The sequence below is a fragment of the Mesoplodon bidens genome, assembly GCF_964165515.1.
Source record: "Mesoplodon bidens genome assembly, chromosome: 14".
NCBI classification, from domain to species: Eukaryota; Metazoa; Chordata; class Mammalia; order Artiodactyla; family Ziphiidae; genus Mesoplodon; species Mesoplodon bidens.
This window is the reverse complement of record NC_138170.1, coordinates 29,106,306-29,130,475: the sequence shown is the minus strand read 5'-3', so window position 1 is coordinate 29,130,475 and position 24,170 is coordinate 29,106,306. Positions and strand designations below refer to the sequence as shown.

The window sequence follows — 24,170 nt, the reverse complement described above, 5'->3', positions numbered from 1 at the left end:
AGCCCTCAATACTATGAGACAGAAAGGCTTAAGGAGACCCAAGTCTGATGGAACAACACAGGCTGAGCTTGTGGGGGCTCACAGCCAAGTGGTGGCAATGAGAGAACTCCCCAAAACGCAGGACATAGGAAAGAGATCAGATATGTGGTGAATCCAGGGTGCCGGAGGATCCAGGGAAGGCTTCCTGTAGGAGGTGGCACTGAGGCTGGCCCAAGAATGATCCTCTATAGATGTGCGAAAAAAGATGATGATGGGATTTTGTGGGGGAACACGTACCCAGATGTGGTCAGGGCAAGGAGGGCAGGCTGAGGGCAGGCTGGAAGGACAGTGAGAAGACCTGAGGAGATGGCAGCCTGCCGGAAGCTGGGTGTCGGAGGGGGCCCAGGAGGAGGTGTGAGGGGCACGGGGCTGTCGGAGCACCTGAGGTTCTGGGGGGGGGCGGACTTCACACCGGCGGCCGGGCCGGGCGGGAACGGAGGAACAGACAGAGGTGGGGGAGCCCTGCCCTACCCCTCTGCCCCTCCCCTAGCCTCCCACTGCCAGGTGGCCTAGGGCACCTCCCAGATCAGGAAGAGCTCAGAGCCAAAGCGCCAGGTTTCCGTGTTTACAGTCAACCCCGGGGGAGGAGAGGAGGGTGGAAGGGAGGGGTGGCCGCAGGCGGAGGCCGGCCGGCTCTCTCCAGCTCCAGCTGGGCCAGAAGTATTGGAGGCTCAGGCACTCAGCTCCCAGCCCTCCACCTCACCATGGCCGCAAAGGTAGACAGTAGCCCCGGGTGGGTCCCCAGCAGTGGCTCCAACCTGGGTGCAACCCGAGAGCACGTGCAGGCGGTCACCCGAAACTACATCACCCACCCCCGCGTCAGTGAGTATGACCCCCAGTGGGTGAGGTCGGCTGGGCTGCTGGGTCTGCAGGTCCTCCTTCTTAGCCTCAGGGAAAGCGGAGGACCTGAGACCTGGGGAGACCTAAGGGGCTTTCGGTCCTGCGGAGTGATGCAGGTGGGGGGATGGGGGTCCCCAGCCCAGGGTACCCCAGAAGAAAGGGCAGGGGAGTAGCTGCAGGAACCTTCCTGACATCAGTGATCTTGCACTGAGACCCCAAGTCCACAGAGAGCTCCCAACTGCCCCCAAGAGTGTGTGTGTGTGTGCACTCTTGTGTGCATATGTGTGTTTGGGGTGTGTGCATGTGTACACCAGAATACTCAAGTGTCCCTGGGGGATGTATGTGGCAACGCAGAGTGCGTGTGCATTCTCAGGATGGGGAACACCTGACACCGTGTGTGTCATGTCATGTGGGCATTCTGGGGGAGGGTGCCTGGCTGTGGAACCAGGGGAAGGCATGTGCCTGGGTGGGCGTGCGCTCCCACCTTCACTTGGGTGATGACATATGTGTGTGAATATGTATGTGACAGCTTGAACGTGTGTGTGATCAGAAAGGAAATGTGTGAGACTGTGTGTGCATGCTTGTACACTCAGGGTGGGGGTGTGTGTGCAAGCATGCATGCTCACGGGGAGAACATGGATGAGTGTGTGGTCAGATGATGTCACATGTCTGTGTGAGCAGCTAGGAGAAGGGTGCATGTCTGGCATCCAGGGGTAGGGGTGTGGGGACCACGGGCACTGGAGTGGACCCTTGCGGGCTTCCGAGGGGGTCATCGGGGACATCTGTGGGTGTGGCTCGAGTGCCCGTCCTGCAGGGGTGGGCCGAGTCCGGGTGTCTGGGGCGGGAAAACCCTGGAAGTCCCCAGGACCAAAGTGAGCACCCTTGCTCCGGCCATCTTTCCTTGTCCAAGGTCACATTCCCTGGTGTGGCGAATTCTTGAATTCTCAGACAGCCCCGTTCACTGGAGTAAACCGGCCTGGCCGGCACCAGCTAAGCAGAACCAGAGGCTCCTAAGAGGGTGTGTATGGGGAGAAGCTGGCCTAGCACGGCCACCCCTCCCTCTGCAGCCAGCCAGCCCCACCGGGGCCGGGGGAGGGTCCGGAGAGGCAGCTGAGAGCTGGGTGTGCGGCGGGGCCCACACCACGGAGAGGAGAGCAGGAGCAGAACGGCCAGGCCCAGGGCTCGGGGGAGCAGCGCCTCGGCTGGGCGGGCCACCGCCTGAGGCCCGAGGCAGGCACCGAGGGGCGCGGAACACTCCAGCTAAGGAGAAACTGACAGCGAGTGGGGTCGGATTTATCAAGAAGGCCCCGCGGGCCCGGGGAGGACAAAGGTCCAGATCCTCCCCGACTGCAAAGCCGGGGTCACCAAGGCCCAGAAATATGCAGTGACTGTGACCCCCGCCGGGGTCACCAAGGCCCAGAAATATGCAGTGACTGTGCCCCCCGCCGGGGTCCAGAGCCCGGGCCTGGAGACCTGAGTAGAGTCGGCTGACCTTTGTCCAGACCACCCCCTCAGGCTCCTCCTCCGTCTTCCCCTCCCCTTGTGAGAACAGGAGAGCCGCCTGGGTGCTGAGTGGGGGGTGGGGTCTGAGGTCTGGACCTACAGCTCGGCTTTCCTCTTCCCTGGAATGTGCCCTCCCAGGGTGCAACCTTACCCGGGATCCCCTCCCAGCCAGCCTCTTATTTATAGTCCACAAGCCCTGGCACTAGGGCCAACACCCAGGAGGTTTGACCCCGGCTGGAAGCAGGAACAGCAGTGTCCCCCCCACCCCGTTGGCACCATGCGGCCCCCAGCCAGGCAACTGTGTTCACACCCAACAGCCCACCCAGAGTCGTGGGTCAGCGCGAGGTGAGCCCCTCGCCCAGTGCCCGCGTTATAAAGATGTTACTGTGAAGACAAAGGCCACTCCTGTGCTTTCGCTGCACACCAGGGTCCTCACAGGTCCACCCAGGGGCCGGGGCCGGCCGGCACCCCCTGCCCGAGGGAGGCTGGATGCCCCAGCATGCTTCTGCGCCTGCAGCTTTCTCCAACACCCCCCTTCCTCCTCAGGGGCCTGGGCAGGTGGACTCCTGTGCCCCTCTCTGCCCTCCTCCCCCACCAGGGGACTCCAAGCACTTCCAGGCAGGAGAACTTTGTGTAGAGGCAGAAGGGGCCTAGGAGGAGAGCTGGGGGACCAGAGGGCCAGGGGACGGGGCAGCTGACTCCCAGCCCCAGAGCTCGCTTGGCCGTGGGCATGGGTCCAGGGGAAGACTCCCTGGAGGAGGAGGTGGACTAAACAGGCCCGAGGCATTAAAGGTGATTTCTCTGCAGTGGCTGAGGGAGGGAACAGGGCTGAAAGGTGGGGGGGCGTAGAATCAGGATGGGGAGGGACCCCAGCAGTGTCCACCCTGGGGAGAAAGGGACCCCTTTGCCTCCCTCAGAGCTGGAGTTGTGCTCCACGGAGAGGAGGCGGCAGGAGCTCTCTCTGGTTGTGTGGGGCAGAAGGGGTGGGGTGAGGGGTCGGGGCGCCCCGCAGGAGCAGAGGTTAGGACGGACGGGCCGGCAGTCTGGCTGGAGAGCTGGAGCCCGGTCCGATGGCCCAGGGCCCTGAGTGCCAAACCACTGGCTGCCTTGGTTTCCTCAACAGAAAGGCAAGGGAGGTTACACGGAGAGAGTTCCACCGTCGGGGTCTTGGGCCGATTCTAAGAACCCTCCGCCCCTGCCCTCCCTCCCCTAATCCCTCCAGCGGGGATCTGGGAGGAGGTGCAGGGCCTGCTCCGCCCCCCCACCCCCACCCCCACCCCCACCCCCGGCCTCACGCATGGACGCCCGCCTCTGCTGGCTCCCAGGACGCTGCAGGTGTGGCTGAGCCGGCCCTAATTAGCGGAGCCCCGCTGAGCCTTTGCCGGGGAAGGCGGTGGGGAGGTGGGAGCAGAAGGGGCCCGCAGCCCGAAGAGCAACCCGAAGTGTCAGCTAGGACAATGGAGAGGGGGTGGACAGCAGCTGGAGGGAGTGTCTGCAACGTGTCCGTGCCCTTCAGGGGTCTTCTGGTCCAGCCCTTGCCTCCAGCACCGCCTCCAGGGTCAGGGACGTGCCCCGGGCTGGGGTAGGGCCATAAGCCTCGAGTGCCACAGGCTACTGTCCTGACTTGTGGTGGGCCCTAGGAGAAATCCGCCGACTTCCTGGGCCTCAGTTTGCCACTCCATGCGATGGACACCATCAGAGCTGGGGGTGGGTGCAGACAAAAGACCTGGCTTCTGGTCAAGGACACCTTTGTTGCTCAGCCACCACCTTGGCTGTGTCCAAACCAGACAGCCTCTAAGGAAAGATATTGTCTAGTCCTACGGAGGAGACACCCTGGTCTGAAGGGACAGACACACTCTGTCTCCAGTGACGGACAAGCTGGAGAGCAGGGCACCCACTTGGGTGCCAGCTGTGGGACTTCAGAGGGGAAAGGGCCCAGTGAGCTGCCGTAGTTAGTCAACGGCGAGGCCTCGGACAAAGGAAGGCAATAGCCAGAGACTGAACCGAAATGGCCACATAGGTGGATTATCTGTGATGAAAGGTCTAGGCTATGGAGCGATGTATTCACCCAGCAACTAGAGCCAAGAACCGTGTCCGCGGGAATCCTGGGGAGGCAGCTTATGGATGAGGCTGGTGCGATGAGATGGGGACTTAGAGACCTCATGCTGCATAGACTTGAGAAGTGCCGAGCACCCAGCTCTGCTGCAGGCAAGCACTTTGCCTGGGCTCCCCGCAGACCAGCCCCTCCTTGGGAGCTGCAGTGGCCCCCCACATCCAGATCGCTCCCCGCTTTGGGCCCGTGACCTTCACGGCCCCTCCCCTTGGCAGGTAGAGTTGTTGGTATTTAGAGTTGTCTTGGTATTTTCTCCACAGGGCCAGTAAGATGCCAGCTCTTCCCCAGGGCTATTGAAAACGCGGGTCTCCCTGCCCCGTGCTCCTTCCCCTGTTCTCACAATCCTCCACCCTCCCTCTGCTGGGCTCCCTGGCTCCTCTCTACTTCACACAGTCCTAATAACACAGAGGGTTTGATCAAAATGCCCCCTGGGCAGGAAAGGCTGTTTGGTGATTTTCTTGTTGGGCAGGTCGATGCCCTGGCCTCTGCCCTAACCCTCCAGAGGCTGGGGACTTCCTGTGTCTACAACCCCTTTAGCCTGTGTATTTGCTTTCTCATTCCTTCCATTCTACCTTCACAGGGGTGGCAGGAGCCAGAGTAGGCGACAGGATCCTCATTTGGTTTGGGGATGGGAAGGTGTGTGTGTATATGTAGGGGGAACACATAGGTCCTGATGTGGGATATACGGGAACGGGCTGGTGGGACAAGGTGAGGCCTTCCATAATTCATCCAACAAATATTTACTGAGTGTCCATCATAGGCCCACACTCTTCTAAGAGGTGGCATCCAGCAGTGAACACTACAGACGCTCCTGCCCTCATGTGTCTTGGAACTGATGTGTCCTCTTGCACAAGGGAAGTGAGCCTGTGCGCGCCAGACACACTGCCCTTCTTTCTGCTCCCCAAAGGCCCCAAGTTCTTCCTCTGGGTCCCTGGGCCTCCTTATCTCTGCTAGATATGCCCTTTGCCCAGCTATCTGGGGGCTGCCTGGATGACTCCACCTGACCTTGGAGCCTCAGCTCAAATGGCCCTTCCTGCAAGGCGCCTCCTCCATGAGCTCCAAGCCTGGTGTTCAAGCCCATTCCCGCCCACCCTGCTCTTTCCCTTCAGAGCAGTTGGCAATTATTTCATCTTTATCCCCTTTTAAATTGTAGGCTCCATCTTTTATTTGCCTCCTTTATTTGCCTAGCTCAGTATTGTAAAGGCATCTGAGAGGCGGGCTTGAAGATAGGATGGGAGGAGGGAGGAGGGAAGCAAAGCTTGGAGGGCAGGAGTGAGATGTCAAGAACCAGGTCCCAGTCTTGAGGTCTCAGCATCCAAAGGTACGAAAATAGGCTGAGGAGTAGCCAGAGAGGTGGGGGAAAGCGGCAGAGCAGGGTCTCCAGGGACCTGCAGGAGAGAGTGCATCCTGGCCCTGGTCCCTTCCAGGGGCAAAGCCAGACTGGAAGGTGAGGTGTGGGTGGCAGGTGGAGGGAGAGGGCAGTGGAGCCGGGCTGTGATCATCGCTGGACAAGGATTGGGGTGGAGGGCATGATTTTAAGATGGAAAATACCAGAACTTGCTTGATGAGAAGGCCACAGAGAGAAGGAGCGGCTGGCCGGTCACCTTAGTACTCAGCCTTCTCTAGGGCCTGGTTCCCAGTGCCGGGGAGGGGCTGGCTTAGATGGAAGATGGGACGCAGCCTCTGTGGGAAAAGGACAGGAGTGGCTCAGGTGCACATGGGGGCTGCTAGTTTGAGGGCAGGAAGGGGCAAGGAGTGCCCCAGCTCTGGGCCCAAGTCCGAGAAGAACTTAGCTTTCTTGAGTTTTCCTAATAGTCCTTAAGCTCGGGAGAACATAGAAAACATCTGTGCAAGGATCACCTTGCCCAGTCGGTCTTCCTAGACTAAGTCCCCAGGAAAGGAACTTCGATCTGACAAAAATAAGGGGTTGACCACTGAGCCCCGCTTAGCTTCGCCTGGCGGGAGCAGCTGGGCGGCAGGCCTGCTAAAACCATGAGGGCGGGTGGGAGCCCATGTGGTCTGATAGGAAGCACGAGGGGGGCCCTGCCCCTGCTCTGCCACAAGGGTCTGTGTCCCTGGGCGGCCTTTCCACCCCTCTGAGCCCCATTCTCCTGGCCTGTTGAGAGGAGGGCTGGGCCGCTCTCCTGTCGGAGGCCCTTCCAGCCTGGGAGTGACCCAGTGACCTCACAGACACCCCTGACCATCCTGCCCTGCCAGGTTCCTTCACCCCAGTTGTCCCATTGGCACTTCAAAAGGACCCTGGAGAAGGGCTACCATGTCCCGGGGTCATGGGTGATGGAGGGACCCAGGGTCCCTCAGCTAGCGCCTCACAGAGCCATAGTAAGCTTCCTGTCTGCCAGTCTGTGCTTCTCCTGCTGGGGTCCCCAGCACTGGAGCTGGGAAGTATTTCCTGATGTCTATCCCAGTCCCTCCTGTAAGCCGAGCTCACATCCCCATCTGTGGCTCTCTCCAGCCATCAGGACGGGGGCAATCTGCTTCACCCTCCTTCTCTGAGGCTCTGCTCTCTCCCCGCTCCCACAGGCGCCCAGTGAGCCCGGCCTCGTGGCAGCGCAGGGCCCTGGCTGACTTTTCTCACCGATGCCTGCACCCCCAACACACACACACACACACACACACACACAGAGTCAGTGTGGGGTGATGGAGAGAAGTGTGGTCCTGCTGAGGTGCAGGGAGGGCAGCTCTCATCACATCTCTAGCTTTTGGAAAATGCTGTGGGTCAGAGAGGAGGGAGTAGTGGGTAAGTGGGGGCCGAGGCCAGACGGGAAGTAGCCTCAGAGATGAGAAAGGCCTCTGATGGCTGGGGGTGTGGGAGGGGAGGACTCGAGGGGCCTCTGCCCTTGCCCTGGCCCTCCCCCAGCCTCCTGCAGGTGTCCGAAGCAGCGGGGGCCCTGCGGGCAGGGGCATGACCCTTACAGCAATGGTGGCTGGCCCTGTCACAGCTAATGACCCTGATGGCCCAGGCTCCAGAGAGGGGAGGGGGTGGTGCTTAGAGGGAGGGAAGGTGGAGGATGCTTATGTGTGTGTGTCTGTCTCTGTCTGTCCGGGTGTCGGTGTGAGACCCTCACCCACCCCCACCCCTCCCCCAGCCTACAGGACCGTGTGCAGCGTCAATGGGCCCCTGGTGGTGCTGGACCAGGTCAAGGTAAGACTTCTATCTCTTCTCAGGCATCACGGCCAAATCCCAGTGCTCCCGGCCCCTGTACCGATCTCTTCTAAATTGCCCTGCCCCTCGGTGGCCCCCATGCTCCCACCCCCTTCTTTCTGATCCCCAGACACCCACCTCCACATTCTCCCTCCCTGGCCACCCGAGGTTTTCTCTTCCCGCCTTTTCTGTGTGCCCCGCTGTGGGCCTTAAGAGACCTGCTCCTACCAGCAATGAACAGGGGCATTGCAGCTATTGTGCCTCTTTCTTCATCAGTAGAATGGCTGTGTCTAACTTCCCCGGAAGGCAGGACTCTCCCACCTGCCTTTCACGGGTCTTTTTTTTTTTTGCGGTACGCAGGCCTCTCACTGCTGTGGTCTCTCCCGTTGTGGAGCACAGGCTCTGGACGCGCAGGCTCAGCGGCCATGGCTCATGCGCCCAGCCACTCCGCGGCATGTGGGATCTTCCCGGACCGGGACACGAACCCGTGTCCCCTGCATCGGCATGCGGACTCCCAACCACTGTGCCACCAGGGAAGCCCTCACGGGTCTTCTTTTAAAAGGAAGAGGGGGAAGCTGCAGGCAGATGGATACCAGCTGACTCTCCAGAGCTTGAGGTTTTCAAAGGTCTTTGGACTGTCTCAACCTGGGAGCCGGCAGCTTGAGCTTGAGGGAAGTGAGGCGGGCCTCATGGAGGAGGTGGGGTGCGGGCGACTTGGTGTCCTCGGGGAACCATGGGACCATGGCAGACACTGGCAGTATTCTGAGTCCCGGGGTTGGGGATTCTCGAGTCGTAAAGAGCTCTGCAAAGCTACCCGATCACTCTGCTTCCCCCGCAACCAGTTCCACCCCTGTCTCCCACCCCACGCCACCCAACCCCAAACTGGAAATCTGGGTGCCACATTGATTCCTCCCTTCCTGGCCCATGTTCTGTCGGCAATCTCCCACCCACCACACTCTTATCATGGCCATGGCCTCAGGGGCCCCAGCCTGGTGCCCTCCCATCCTCTACCCTGCAACCATGCAGCCCTGACCCCTTCCCTCTGCTGCTCCAACTTCACTAGGTCTCCCCATGGCTTCACCTTACAGGCCCTCTGTCCTATAAGGGTCCTGCATACCTTCCACATCTCATCACTCTCCCTTCCCCACTTAGGAACCCACACTGTCTCTGTGTGAAGCTGCCATTTGATGTCTCTGGGCCTTTGCACATACTCTGCCTTCTCCACTGCCTGTCCCCCTGGTCCCTTCTCCTGACACCTTCTCCTGGAAGCAGTGAGCCTGTCCCTGCTCTCGGCTTTGTGTATTGTCTTGCTGGCAGCATCCATCGAGGCATTTGGTCACCACCTGGCCACATGTCTTCTCCCTGCCCCTCTCCGCCCACCACAATGTGCCCTCCTATTGGGCTTGGATGGTGTTTATAAATCCCAAGCCCCCAGAGCCCCACGTTGCACTTTTACTGAACACCTAGCGCATCATGCGGGCTCAGTTTGTTCAAAGGAATGGTGAGTAAATGAATGAATGAATGAATAAGAGCATGAATAAGTATGGGCCTGTCAAAATCTGAGCCAACTATATTAAAGAGATCAGACCCACTCATTTCTGGAAAACAGATTCCAAGCTCATGGAGACATCACAGTTGGGCCCATTAGTGTCAGGGACGCCCTGGGAAGAAGTGTGGTGGAGTTGGTCTGCAAGTGTGCACTGGAACCAGACCGTGTGATTCAGCTTCTTGAACTTTAATCCCAGATCCTTCCCACCCTTTCTATTAACTACCCATCAATTCTAGATCAATGGCATCAGCACCACCTGGGAACTTGTTAGAAATACAGATTCTTGGGCTCTACCCCAGGCTGACAGAATCAGAAACTCTGAGGGCCCAGAAGTTTGTTTTCACAGCCCTCCAGGTGATCTGATGCTCCCTGAAGTCTGAGAACCATCTGTCTAGGATTGTAAATCCCGGTTTCCTCATCCATTAAATGACTATAGGGGACTTCCTTGGTCGTCCAGTGGTTAAGACTCTGCATTTCCACTGCAGGGGGCATGGGTTTGATCCCTGGTTGGGGAACTAAGATCCCGTATGCCCTGCAGCAAGGCCAAAAAAAAAAAAAAATGACAATAGGATTGTTGTAAGGATCAAATCAGATAAATGTATTGTTATTATTCCTCCTGGAGAACAGCTAGCGAGAGCCCTGCCTGGAATGCGGAAATGCTAATATGCCTGATTAAATAAACAGTTGGTGAATCTCCTGCCCCTTTGCCCACCTCTGCCACACTCCCTGTCAGTCTATAGAGGACTCTGTATGGAGAGTCAGTACCTATACAGACATCCATTTTCCAGCTGTAAGGTGGGGCTGGACTACGAAACTGGAGATAGATTCCCGGGCTATGTTTCTGTGATTACTGGACACATCGGTAACTTGCGTAGAACAGAGTAACTGGGTGAGGGAGACACCCAGAAAATCCTGGGCTTGCAGAGGGAAGGAAAGGAATCAGAAGTTGACAGTCTCATAAGTGCAGGAGATGGAGCCTCTCCACTGTCCCACACGCCTTGTTCTAGAGTTGCTTGGGCAGAAATGCCACAATTCTGTCTCTGTAGCGCCACCTTCTGCCCGAATTGAATCACACAGGCAATAACGCTTTCTGCTTCCATCCTTCTCAAATGGAAAAATATTTGGGGGAAGAATTTTGCATAGATCCAAAGTTCTTAGACAGGTAATCAGGGCCTTGAAATTGTATGAACACCTCTTAAGGTAGCAGCCTGGGTTGAGGCCCAATAATGTGCATTCCTGACCAGCTCCCAGTGGCTAATGCTGCCGGGAGGGCCGAATCACCCTCGGAACCGCTGTTCTAGAGGATCTTCCGCCTGCTATATTCTGTGATTCAAACTGGCCCTTGTTTGAGATTCACATTACCCACCAGACTTGGTTCCAAATGCCTGTGGCTGCTCCCAAACTCTTCAGGGAAAAAGCTTTCAAAAGTGTGTGCAGGGCTTCCCTGGTGGCGCAGTGGTTGAGAGTCCGCCTGCCGATGCCGGGAACACGGGTTCGTGCCCCGGTCCGGGAAGATCCCACATGCCGCGCAGCGGCTGGGCCCGTGAGCCATGGCCGCTGAGCCTGCGTGTCCGGAGCCTGTGCTCCGCAACGGGAGAGGCCACAACAGTGAGAGGCCCGCGTACCGCAAAAATAAATAAATAAATAAATAAAAATAAAAGTGTGTGCATCAGCTCCAAAAACAATTTCCAAAGAGGGGTTCCCAAACTGCCCTGGGCGTTGTCATGGGGAGAAGCCTTGGAGGCAGCACACCCTGTCCAAGTCCTGCCAGGCTTGCTAAGAACTTCCCAGGCTCCTGAGTGGATGCAACAGCACCCCTGTGCCTGACCCCTGGCCGGTTGGGAACTCGGTTGAAGCTCCAGCAGAGGAGGTGGGCTGCGCTGAATCATCCACACTCCCTGCAATTCTCTTAGTAACCAACAATGAGAGCTGAGAGAATCAGGTCTGCGGCTGGGAAACGGGGTATAAATAAAAGCTCACTGCTGCACATTGGAATTCTCCCGCTGCACACACTGCTCTAAGTGGCTAAACCCACCCTTCCCCCCAAACAAATAACTGGTATTCTCTTCCTAAGGATTCCAGATAACACCCTCCATGCTTGGGCGCCATGGTTCTGAAAGTTCTTCCTCCTATCTGGCTGTAACCTCTCTGCTGCTTAAAGTTCACTTTCTGTGCTGTTTCATCTTTCAGTGCGCCACCTCTTCTCCCCTCTCCATCACCCACACAAACCCACATACCAACGATCGCTTTTTTTTTTTTAAGGTAATAGAGAATTTTAAAAATATATTTATTTTGAATGTGCCGGGTCTTAGTTGCGGCATGCGGGATCTTTAGTTGCGGCACGCATGTGGGATCTAGTTCCCAGAGCGTGGAGCCTTACCCACTGGACCACCAGGGAAGTTCCCGAAGGATCGATTTTTATCAGCCTGCTGCCTGTTTTTCATTGGGCCCGCTGCCTAATTGCTTTGGGGCCCGCTGAGGCCGGTGTTCTGTCCAGCATTTTTCCTCCTGAGGTTAGCAGTCCACCATCTGCGCCCCAGACAATGAGGCCAGTGGCCATTTCAGAGAGAGAGAGACACAGGCCCACAGAGACCGGAAGAGGGGTTGGAGCCAGGACTTGTATTTCGCTTGTTTCCCGGAGCCTCGCAGTCCTTGCTCTTGGGCTCCCTCTTGTGGTTATAAAGCCAAAGGCTGTCCGGCATCAGCCCCTCCGCGGACCCCAGCACTCCTCTTGGGGCGATCCCCCTCCCCCAGTGACCCCACTCCGCGGGGCCTGACGGTGGTTTGGGAGGGAACAAGATCGCCTTCCTGGCATCCTGTTCACAGGACAAGGAGGGGCCCAAACCAGAGCTTCTCTCAGTGACTGTCAGAGCTGGGAATCCTCCTGTCTCAGGTTCAACCTCCAGTCTCAGGGAGCCCTGGGGGGAGGATCCCATCCTACTCACACCCCTTAGGGGAACTGAGCCATCCACCCCTCTTCCCTGGCCCTGAAGGTCACTGGTGTGTGGACAGCAGGGGATATAATGATAGTCATGATGGTGACAACGACGTCACTGTACTTGAACATGTTCCCCTACTCCCCCCACCCCTTTTTTTTTTGGCCGCACTGCTCTGCTTGCCGGATCTTAGTTCCCCGCCAGGCATGGAACCCCGGCCCCCTGCAGAGAGAGCGCGGAGTCTTAACCCCCTGGACCGCCAGGGAATTTTTTTGTTTTACATTTTAATTACACGCACACACAAAACATGCTTTTTGTAACTAGTGAAATAAAAGACACAAAGTTAACTATTTGCCCCTAACCTCTTTATTCCCAACCTCGTGTGATAACCAATGTAAAGATCCTGCTGTATATGGGCACATATAAGCAAGTTAGATGTTTACGTTGGTGTTAGTCTCTTAAAATGTATTGAGTATTTCCTCCATGTCAGTAGATACACATTTTACTCATTCTTTTTGATAGCGACTATGGTTTGGACATACCGTGGTATGGATGTACCGTGATGTATTCCATTTTTGATAGACAATCACCATGTTTCCAGGTTTTACTATTACAAGTAGTATAGCAATATATAGCCCTTTTATACTGGTGCCCTTATTGCTACAGGATAGATTCCCCCAAAATGGAATTGCTGGTTCAAAGTTTATATTTATTTTTAAATAGATATTGACAATTTGGAGCAAAATTGCTTGCCCAGCAAGGTTGTGGTAATTCATATTCCAACCAGCCCTGCATGAGATGACCCACTTCCCAGCATCTTTGCCAGCACTGAATATGTGCTCTCCAGTAATTTTGCCTAATGGTTAAGACTAGTCCTGTCTTGCTTTTATTTGCATTTCCCTGATGACTAGCAGAGCTGAGTATCTTTTTATCTGTTGAGATCACACTTCCTCCTCTGTGACTGTTTCCTACACATTGAGTTGTACGTTTTGCTTTGTTTATTGTTCACCTTTGTTTATGGTATCTTTGCCATACAGAAATTTCAAATATTTATATTATCAAAGATTTCTATTTTTTGGTTTATGGCTTCTGGATTTCTTATCTTGCTTAAAGATGTCTCTCTTATCCAGCTTTTAACTGGAGTATTCCATAAAAAAGAAAGAAGAAAAGCTTCTGGTATTTTGTTTGTTTTAGTTTTATATTTAAATTTTTATATGCCTGGAATGCGTTTGTGTTTATGATAGGGATAGATACCCAGTGTATTAGCACCATTTGTACAATAAATTCTTTTTCCCTATGAACTTATATGCCACACTTGTTCTCTAATAGTCTCCTAATATCTAGGATCTGTTTCTGGACTCTAGCCTTCCAACGTCTCCGTTCATCTGCCTCATGCCAACACTGACCACTTGACCTCAGTAGCTTTAGAGCACGTTTCAATATCTGACAAGGCAAGTCCTCCACCCCTGATCTTTTCCATAACTGTTTTTGGATATTCTCAGACATTTACATGGATTTTAAGATCATTTTATCAAGCTCCAGGAGAAACAATCCATTGGGAAAGCATTGAATTTATATATTTTTGAAAAGGATTTATATTTTTATGATAGTAAGTCATTCTGTCTTGGAAAACACTAGTGCTCTCCATTTGTTCAGGGCTTGTTTTCTGTCCTTCAGTAAGATTTTATTATTTTCTTGTACCTTTCTTGTTAAATTTATTTCCAGATATTTTATGGGTTTTGGCCCTATTGTGGATGAAATATTTTTCTCCATTTCCTCTTCCGTTTATTGCTGGAATAGAAAAAAAACAGCGATTGTTTTTTTTCACTTTTTGCATAAATTTTGTTTAATGATACGTTTTAATATTCTGTGATTCTTTTGGGGGGAACACTTTTCTTAATTGAAGTATAGTTGATTTACAATATTATGTTAGTTTCAGCAAAGTGATTCAGTTTTATATATATATATATTTTTTTTTTAATGAGAAGTTTTTTTCTTTTAATAAATTCATTTTTGGCTGCATTGGGTCTTCGTTGTTGTACGCAGGCTTTCTCTAGTTGCGGTAAGCGGGGGCTACTCTTTGTTGTGGTGCGCGGGCTTCTCATTTCTCACTGCGGTGGCTTCTCTTGTTGCGGAGCATGGGCTCTAGGCACACAGGCTTCAGTAGTTGCGGTACGCGGGCTCAGTAGTTGTGGTGCACGGACTTAGTTGCTCCGTGGCATCTGGAATCTTCCCGGACCAGGGCTCAAACCCGTGTCCCCTGCATTGGCAGGCGAATTCTTAACCACTGCGCCACCAGGGAAGTCCCCTTCATCCCTTTTTAAAGCTGACATATTCCACTGCCTGGATATCCCACCTTTTGTTTATCCATTTGTCAGTTTGTGGACATTTGGGTTATTTTCACTTTTTGCCTATTATGAATAATGCTGCTATGAGCCTTCATATGCAAGTTTTTATGTGGACATGTGTTTCTATTTCTCTTGGGTGTACACCTGGGAGTGGAATTGCTGGGTCACATTGTAACTCTATATCTAACCTTTTGAGAAACCACCAGACTATTTTCCAAAGTGACCGCACAATTTTACATTCACACCATCAGTGTCTGAACGTTCCAGTTTCTCCACAACCTTAACACTTGTTATTATCTGTCTTTTTTATTACGGCCATTTTAATGAGTGTGAAGTGCCGTCTCATTGTGTGATTTTGCGTTTCTTTAGTGACTAATTAGTTGAGCATCTATGTGCTTATTGGGCACATGTATATCTTCTTTGGAGAAATGTTTATTTAGATCCTTTGCCATTTTTAACATAGGGTATTTGTCTTTTTATTGTTTAGTTGTAAGATTTCTTTATATATTCCAGATGTTGGTCTGATGCTTTCTACATTGATAAGAATGAATACTTGACTTGATCTTAGCCAAAAGCAAAGTGATTGCCTGATTTTTTAAATTCCTGAAGCCTGTGAGGACTACATGTGAATTGATCCCAGCCCCATGGCTAGGGAAAGATTGCCACTGGTAGATGGGGACATCTGGGAGCCGAGCAGAGAACTTTGCCAGTGTGTTCACCATTAGTCCACAGGGGCAGAAACAATGGTGCTGTCAGGAGACCTAAACAGCCATAATAGCTACTACATTTTTTTTTTTTTTTAGCTACTACATTTTATTGAGCTGTTATAAGGTCCCGGCACCAGCTAATGACTTTCCATATATTTCCTCCCCACAGCAGCCTTATGAAATAGGTGTTAGTATTATTCCCCTTTTAAAGATAAGGAAAGTAAGGCTCAGAGACATTAAGTAACTTCCACAAGGTCACACAGCTTCTAAGTGTCAGAGCTTCAATTCTAACCCTGGTCTTCCAACTCTGAAGTCGGTGCTCCTACCCACCCAGGTATACTGCCTCCCAAACAGAATTGAAGCTTTCCACTTACCAGTCTCTGAAGTTCGTTTCCAAGAGTATCTGGGCACAAGATGGGAGAAAGGAGCTTGAGACTGGGTCAAGGAAGTCTGGAGAGGAGACAGGGACTTCACCTCTGGTCTCACTGACACTCTGGGTTGCTCTCCCCTCCTGCCAGTTTGCCCAGTATGCTGAGATCGTCAACTTCACCCTCCCCAATGGGACTCAGAGGAACGGGCAAGTGCTTGAGGTGGCTGGGACCAAGGCAATTGTTCAGGTAAGTGGTGTCAATAAGATGTTGGTGGTTGAATAAATGAATGAAGCCACAAAGTTTCCACACTATCTTATAAACTCCAAAGGCAGAAAAGGTTCTATTTCCCCTGAGAGAGCTTTGCCCAGAGCTGGACACAAAGGGAGCCTAGAATGGGAGGCCCCGTTCTCCCCAGCAAACCTCTTATTAGACTCACTAACCTCTTACCCGGTAGGTGTTTGAAGGGACCTCTGGGATCGATGCCCAGAAGACCACCTGCGAATTCACAGGGGACATCCTACGGACTCCAGTGTCAGAGGACATGCTGGGTGAGGGGTAGGGATGGGCAGGGTGAGGGCGTCCCTCTGTCCGGCCAGCCCAGCTTCTCTGACCAAGTGCTTACGTAGCAGACCGCACTGTCATTGCCTCTTTACCTAGTCTGCCTCCCCTGGGAGCCCTTTAAGGTCAGAGGCTGTGCCTTGTCTTTGACCCCCAACCCCAGCTCAGGGCCTGACATACAGCAGGTGTTCAATACATGAGGAAGGCAGCTTCAGTAAATTAGAGGCAGAGGAGGTAGCCACCTATTTGGGGTCAAGCTGAAACGAACAGCACATCCCCTAATTTTCTCCCAAGATCTGACATACCTGGCCCTCTCTTCTTTCCAGCCCTAAAACTCCCCATTAAGTCATTGTCCTGGGCCAAGGCCTTGCCTGTAAAGGTTTCCAGGAGAGGAGGAAAGACCCCCAAGGAGGCAGTCACTGTAGCCAGCTCCCTGGGGGTAGCCAAGGGCTGAGGGGAGGGGGACATGGGGCAATTGGGACGCGAGGGCCTGGTGAGAGCTGGTGGTGTGGAGGGTGAGCATCAGTGAGAGAGCCAGGGCTGTTCCTGAGCATCACCCAACCCCTCTCACCCACCCCCAGGTCGGGTTTTCAATGGCTCTGGCAAACCCATTGACAAGGGGCCAGTGGTCATGGCAGAGGACTTCCTGGATATCAATGGTAAGTGACCGGAGGCTCGGGACAGCTCTCGGGACCCAGCCCCCAACTACCTTCCCCACCCCAGTCACTGCCTCTGTCACCTCGCCCTTGGAAATTCTGCCCCAGATAAAGGCCAGGGCCATTGCCCAGGGCTCACCCCCAGGAGTGGTCATACTAACAAGCAGGTCAAGTGAGATACGAGAGCAGCAAAGGCCCCTCTGTCTGGGGCCAGCTGCATTGCATGTCCCATTCCTATAAAATGCTATCATCATTGTGCAAAGTTCCAGGTGCCCAAGACCCTCACTCTTCTGCCTTCTGGCATCCACCTGCCTGCCACTTCTAATGTGCCTGGGTGGCACTGTCCAAGGAAGCACTGGACTGTGGCTATTGAAATACAGACTAATTCAAATGAGATAAAAGTTCATTTCAAAACCACATTGTGGGGCTTCCCTAGTGGCGCAGTGGTTAAGAACCCGCCTGGCCAATGCAGGGGACACGGGTTCGAGCCCTGGCCCGGGAAGATCCCACATGCCGCAGAGCAACTAAGCCCATGTGCCACAACTACTGAGCCTGTGCTCTAGAGCCTGTGAGCCACAACTACTGAAGCCCGTGTGCCTAGAGCCCGTGCTCCGCGACAAGAGAAGCCACCACAAGGAGGAGCCCGCTCACAGCAAGGAAGACCCAACACAGCCAAAAATAAAACAAATTAATTATAAAAAAACCCCACATTATGCATGCTCAATAGCCGCACGTGTCCAGGGCTACGTTTTGGGCAGCGCAGTTAGAGAACACTTCCATCATGGAAGAAAATTTTTTTAAACAGTGCTGCTCCGGAGTCTGGGGCAGGGGTGGGGGAGGGCGGGCAAGGCCTGAACCCTTGAGCAGGGTCCATGGTCACCGTCTCCCAGGCCAGCCAATCAACCCCCACAACCGCATCTACCCGGAGGAGATGATTCAGACGGGCATCTCTCCCATCGACGTCATGAACAGCATTGCCCGTGGCCAGAAGATCCCCATCTTCTCAGCAGCTGGGCTCCCCCACAATGAGGTGAGGACTTCGAGGGGCCTGTGGGCACGACCAAGGGGAAGGGACGGAGCAGAGGCCGGGGCTGGTGGGCCAGCGAGGGAGGCCTCTGTGCTGAGCAGGCTGGGGTCACCGGCAGCTGTCTCCTGGCAGCTCAGGGACTCAGGGCCCCCAGACAGATCTCCAAGCCTCCATCCTGAGTGAGTGGGGCTCTCACTGGCTCATGAGAGAGCCCACGGGTAGCCTCAGTGTTGAATGTCCTGCGCAGCTGAGCCCACGGCTCTACCACTGGTCCTTGCAATGGTCTTTACTTGCCTGCACTGAGCGAACCCCACCTCGGGCCAGCCCCACGGCCGTCTGAAGCCTCCCTGTGCAGGTTTCCTGCCCTACCCCTCTACCCAGAGTGGACAGCCCATTTCTTCGCAGAGCAGCTGGGGTGACAAGGTTTCTAGACGATCCCCCCCCCGATCACCCCCACTTTTCTACTCCTGGATGCGCCCCGGCTCACCCTCGAAATGCTCAGAGGGATTAGACGGCATAAGTGTCCCTGCCTTCCCCCTACACACACGCTCATCTTGGATCTGGACATGGCGACTGGAAACTCCACACGCTGCAGGCCTGGGGCAAACCCCAGAGATACCCCTAGCAGGCTGGGGGGCAGAGGGGACTCTGAAGGGCCAAGTTGCCCCTAACCCGTGGTAGGCAGTTGCTCTCTGGAATGGTTTTTCCATGCTGCTCCTCATGACAGGCTCCCTGGGTCCTTAGGTGCCACAGAATAAGGCAGCCCTCCCCTGGGAGCGGCTGTAGGACCCAGGGCAGCCCTTCTACCTTGCTGACCTTGGGTCCCTCCCACCGAAGGCCTTGGCGGCAGGATGGGCTGGGAATTACCCTGTCCACGCTCCTCAGTGGTGCTCAGAGGGCTGACTCGAGCTCTGCTTCTGATATCCTTTCTCCCATCCCCAGATCGCTGCCCAGATCTGCCGCCAGGCCGGGCTGGTGAAGAAGTCCAAGGCCGTGCTGGACTATCACGATGACAACTTTGCCATCGTCTTTGCAGCCATGGGGGTAAGAGGGGCTGGGCCGATTGGCAAGTTCTGGAAGCTATGGGTGGGCAGCCTTGGCCCCTGGCACACCCAGTCTTATGGGGGAGGCACTATCTTTCTTGAGAAGCCGTCAAAGTTGGAGCCTGTCTGGTGAGAGAGGCAAGAGCATGACTGGAGGAGCGGGCAGTGTGTGCCCCACAGAAGCCCAGAGGCCACGGCAGCTATAAGATGAGCCCAGGACAGCTGGCGGAGGAGGGAATTTAAGGAGACAAGACAGCTTCAGAAAGGGGATCCCGGGGGCCCTTAGAGGGCCCAAGGCAGGGACGGGGAGTTTAGCAGGGAAGCAGCGGGTAGGGTAGGGGGCAGGGGTGGCACTGAGCAGAGCTGAGCCTGAAGTCTGAACCTCTCTCTGGGGCTCTGATGAGACCCTATCCGGCACTGGGCAGCAAACCCAGCCCCTGCCCTCTCAAGCCCCAGGTTCACCCCAGTGACCGTTAGCGGGTCAGTCAATAGGCTTTACTGAGAAGAGAGGGAAGGAGCCTGGGCCCCGCCTCCAGCCCTCCCTGCTGTGTGTCCAGGTGAACATGGAGACAGCCAGGTTCTTCAAGTCCGACTTCGAGCAGAACGGTACCATGGGCAATGTCTGCCTCTTCCTGAACTTGGCCAACGACCCCACGTGAGCCGTCCCCTGGCACCCATACTGCCCTTAGGCAGCAGGCCCTGTCCCCTTCCAAGACCCAGAGTCTCAGGCATCCCAGAACTACAGCCATGGGCCAGAGCTGGGAGAACAGCCCCTCATTGTGGAGCTGGGGACACTGAGGCTGGGGAAGTGGTAGGGACCGCACACGGAGAGACAGGGACCTGGGCCACAGCCCGCCTGCCACCTGCCGCCCCTCCGCCCTGCCCACAATCTGCATCCAGCCCCCATCCCGAGTCAGGGCTCCTCATCCGAGACTCACTTCCACAAGGTCACCACTAAAGAGATATTTCCCTAAACCATTCGCCTAGAGAAACTGCTATTTTAAAAGTTGAGAAAATGTGAGTTTAAATCTGTAGGTTAGGTGATGAAAAAAAAAATCTAATAAACTGTCCTGGGAACTGAAGCTACTCAGAAGGAACTCAAACCAGGTAGCAGAGTTCAGGAGGCCCAGACGACATCACCAGAGAAAAGCGCCACAGGCACAGATCCCGGGGACTGAGAGTGCCTGGACTGCCCCCAGTGGAAGGGGCTGCCAGGGCAGGCCAGCCTCTGACCCATGCCCAGCAAGGAATAGTGAGGGGAACAGTAAGGAAAGACCCCCGAGGACACAGAGTGTGTGAGTGCTCCAGCTGACCCGAGCTCGGGTGCCCTGGGGGACGAGGGACTCTGTCAGCCTCATCAGTCACTCCTGGCCCTGCCTGGCCCTCTCTCACCCAGCTCCCTGCCTGTCCCAGCCTCTGTCCTCATTCCTACCTTGAATAGCAGGACTTGATTGAGGGCCCACTCCCAGGAACCATGGCCTGGATCTGGGGGCTGGGGCCTGGGGCTCATCTTACCCAGTCCTCTGCTGCTGTGCGCTGTACCAGCTTCCCGGTTCACCACCCACTCAGCACTGGGGCTAAATGGAGCACAGGCCTGGGCCTCGAGGCTCTCTAAACATTGGCCGTACCTGCAGGATCGAGCGGATCATCACCCCACGCCTGGCACTGACCACGGCTGAATTCCTTGCCTACCAGTGTGAGAAGCATGTGCTGGTCATACTGACGGACATGAGTTCCTACGCAGAGGCCTTGCGGGAGGTGAGGTGGCTGTAGTCACTGTGCCCAGAGCTGGCCCACGCAGGCCTGTCCCCACCCCTTTCCTCATGGTCACTGAGCCCCCCACTCCCCTTCCTTGTGTCAGCCTCTTGCCCCCTTTCTTACCCCAAGGCCCACGAACATTGCAGGTCTCAGCTGCCAGAGAGGAGGTGCCTGGGCGCCGAGGCTTCCCCGGGTACATGTACACAGACCTGGCCACCATCTACGAGCGGGCAGGCCGCGTGGAGGGCCGGGGCGGGTCCATCACTCAGATCCCCATCCTCACCATGCCCAATGACGGTGAGCCGCCTCCCTGCCCACTACCCTCTGCAGCCCTCCTGCCCTCCCATCCTACCCAGACACTTAAAGGACCCATGCTTCTTTATATAGATGTGCAGTAGCTCTGTTCCTCCATCAGGGTAGACACTGTCCCTTCCTTGCCTCCCCCGATCACCCACTCCCGTGAGGGAATAGAACCTACATGGCCCTGAGTGGGTGGAGACCTGGATCTACACTGACACCAGTGCCTTTCCTTGCAGACATCACCCACCCGATTCCAGACCTGACGGGCTTCATCACAGAGGGACAGATCTACGTGGACAGACAGCTTCATAACAGACAGGTACTGTCCCCTCCTTACCCACTTCCTGCTCTCTCCACCACCTCCAAGGACACTGACTAATAACCAATGTCCCACCACCCCCTGTACTTCATCTCCCTGTGAATGAGGAGGGGCCAGACAAGGCTAACCCCTAACAGGAGATAATCCCCGGGAAGACTGTTTGGTTCCCAGACAGAAGACAACTCTGGGTGGAATCCAGCCCACCTGGATGGGGGACCTTGAGAAAATCATCTCATCTCTCTGATCCTAGGTTTCCTCATCTATAAAATGGGAATGACAGTATATATCACACAGTTGCATTGTGGAGAATAAGATAAAATAAGTTGGCCCACAGAAAGCATCTAGCAGATTGTAGATACAAAATAAGTATCACTTCTCTTTCCTTTCTAGTAATTTGCTTTGGTGAACAAAAACAATAGGTAACTGACACAAGTAGGTGGTGAATAATGTACCAAAGGGTTAGAAAATGTGTCTGTCCCATCTTAGGCCACCCCCTTACTCTTTCCTCTTTGTCTGGCAGCTTTTCTTTGCAACTATGAACTATTAAGTTTCTACCTGGCTTTTGTCCAAATAATCAGAAGTTTTGAAATAGCGAGACTTTCGTGAGCTAATGTCATGTCATCTTCCCCCTCCACTCTCCTGTCTAGGTGCGCACGTGTAGACACCTGTATACCAAAGCCCTAGAATTTGTGGGCGGGCGATAGAGGGCGGGGTGCGACCAGCCGACCTCTCTGTGGGATGAATAAGGACCAGTCTCCTGAGAACCACAGCGGGAGGGAAGACAAGTAGAGGTGGGAAAGAAGGGGAAGTTTGGACCCTGCCTTCTGACACGCCTTCTTCGCCCCGCCCAGATCTACCCCCCCATCAACGTCCTCCCTTCCCTCTCGCGGCTGATGAAGTCCGCCATTGGGGAGGGCATGACGAGGAAGGACCATGGAGATGTCTCCAACCAGCTGGTAAGGAGAGAGCCCAAGGGCTGGTGGGGAAGCTAGTTTCAGAAGCTGGAGGTTGGAGCCCTAGCCGGACCACGAACTTTGCTCCTGGAAGAAAAAAATTCCTCCCCTTTTGGGGTCCCCGCACAGTCACATGGGGGAACACGGGACTCCTGCGGTAAGCCTGCCGTGACCGCTGACCCCCTCCCCCCTTCACCAGTATGCCTGCTACGCCGTCGGGAAGGACGTGCAGGCCATGAAGGCAGTGGTGGGGGAGGAGGCGCTCCTTTCCGAGGACCTGCTCTACCTGGAATTCCTGCAGAAATTTGAGAAGAACTTCATCAACCAGGGTGAGGCGCGTTGGGGGCGTTCAGGCAGCAACCCCCTTAGTCCGACACCCACACGCGCACACACCCTTAACACTCCTGCTCTGTCCCTAGGTCCCTACGAGAAACGCTCGGTGTTCGAGTCTTTGGACCTGGGGTGGAAGCTGTTGCGCATCTTCCCCAAGGAGATGCTGAAGCGTATCCCGCAGAACATTATTGATGAATTCTACTCCCGCGAGGGGGCACCGCCGGACCCCGAGCCCGACACGGCGCTTTAGCCCCGCGGGAAGCCTGGCCCCGCCCTCGCCGGGCGCCCGATCTACACACCCCGCCCCATCGTCTTGGTCCTCACACCTTAACCCACTGCTCCGTGCCCCCCCTCAGTCCCCCACAGGTTATGGGGGGCTCCTACGCTCCAGTCCTCTCCCTGGATTCCCCAACATGGGAAACAGAAGGTGGTTAAGCCTATATTCTCTGTCTTGTTCTGATAGGAGCATTTGTATTTTAAAAGTACCACCGCCCTCTCCCAAGAATTTATCTCATGTAAATACAAGATTGGCAAAACACTGATAATTGTTGGAGCTGCGGGGGTACATGAGCTTCATTAAACTATTCTCTCCACCTAAAAAAAAAAAGAAAGGCTACATTAGTGTCTTAACAGGTGACAACAGAACTCTTCTTAGGGAGATATTTATCTTTGTTAAAAAATATCTTGATACATTTCTTGGGTGGAATGTGAGCTCATGGGCCATAGAAAGGACAATCTCAAGGCCACAGAAGATGTGTCTGATTCTAAACAGCTCTGCCTAAGAGATGCTAGGAAGGAATTTGGTTTGCTCCAGATGGGGAGGGCAGTTGCTGGGGAGATGGCCTGAAGAACAGTGGGGGCAGTGTGCAAAGGCTGAGGAAAGGCCCCCCAGTTAAGAAATGGGCGAAGAGCATCCTGAAAGCCAGGATACCTGATGTTCCTTTGAAAGCTGCCTGCTCTTCTGTAGTGCCATCCCTTCCTGTCTCCCCTGCCCCACCTACGATGAAGTCATGAGTGCTTCCTAAGAGGTGGGGCAGGTTGGGAAGACAGAAGTTCAGCAAAAGGCTGAGTTCCATTTCTGGGTCAGTGTGTTATGGAACCAGGCCAGAATTCTTGGATCAAGAGCTGACACCAAAGGAGGCCTTGAGAATAAAATTCCCATCCCCAAGACAATTTACAGCCATTTTAGGGAAAGCTTTTGGGTGTCCACAGGACATAGGGTTGTTTTTACTTAATAACAGCTTTATTGAGATGTGATTCACGTACCATACAGTTTACCTATTTGTAATTGTACAATTCAACAACTTTTAGTATATCCCCAGAGTTGTGCAATCATCACCACAATCAATTTGAGAACATTGTCATTACCTTAAAAGGAAACCCTTCACCCCAAGTTATCACTTCTCAAACCACTCTTCTGGTCCCTCCCCAGCCCAAGGCAATCATTAGTCTTTCTATCTCTGTAGCTTTGCCTATGCTGGTCAACTCATATAAACGGAGTCATACAATATGTGGTCTTGTGTGTCTGGCTTCTTTCACTTAGTGTAATGTTTTAAAGGTTCATCCATGTTGTAGCCTGTGTCAGTACTTCATTCCTTTTTATTGCTAAATAATATTTCACAGTATGGATACACCTTTTATCTCTTCATCGGTA

At 54.4% G+C, this 24,170-nt stretch overlaps 1 protein-coding gene across 1 annotated transcript; it reads left to right on the top strand.

Moving 5' to 3' along the window:
- The first annotated feature begins 647 nt into the window (after positions 1–647).
- On the top strand, positions 648–22,848 carry ATP6V1B1 (ATPase H+ transporting V1 subunit B1). Its single transcript, XM_081254197.1, has 14 exons — positions 648–861; positions 7,603–7,658; positions 15,717–15,815; positions 16,024–16,117; positions 16,709–16,786; positions 17,674–17,813; positions 18,753–18,854; positions 19,411–19,508; positions 20,488–20,611; positions 20,758–20,908; positions 21,148–21,230; positions 22,082–22,186; positions 22,383–22,512; positions 22,603–22,848. The coding sequence occupies exons 1-14, from the start codon at positions 744–746 to the stop codon at positions 22,764–22,766; spliced, it is 1,542 nt and encodes a 513-aa protein (XP_081110323.1). The 5' UTR covers positions 648–743; the 3' UTR covers positions 22,767–22,848.
- Positions 22,849–24,170: the final 1,322 nt, after the last annotated feature.

Excerpts from the sequence above, each read along its gene's own strand:
- ATP6V1B1 (XM_081254197.1), top strand. The coding sequence starts at position 744 with ATGGCCGCAAAGGTAGACAGTAGCCCCGGGTGGGTCCCCAGCAGTGGC. Across the intron at positions 15,816-16,023 it reads GGACCAAGGCAATTGTTCAG|GTGTTTGAAGGGACCTCTGG; the intron begins GTAAGTGGTGTC and ends CTTACCCGGTAG. Across the intron at positions 18,855-19,410 it reads TCGTCTTTGCAGCCATGGGG|GTGAACATGGAGACAGCCAG; the intron begins GTAAGAGGGGCT and ends CTGTGTGTCCAG.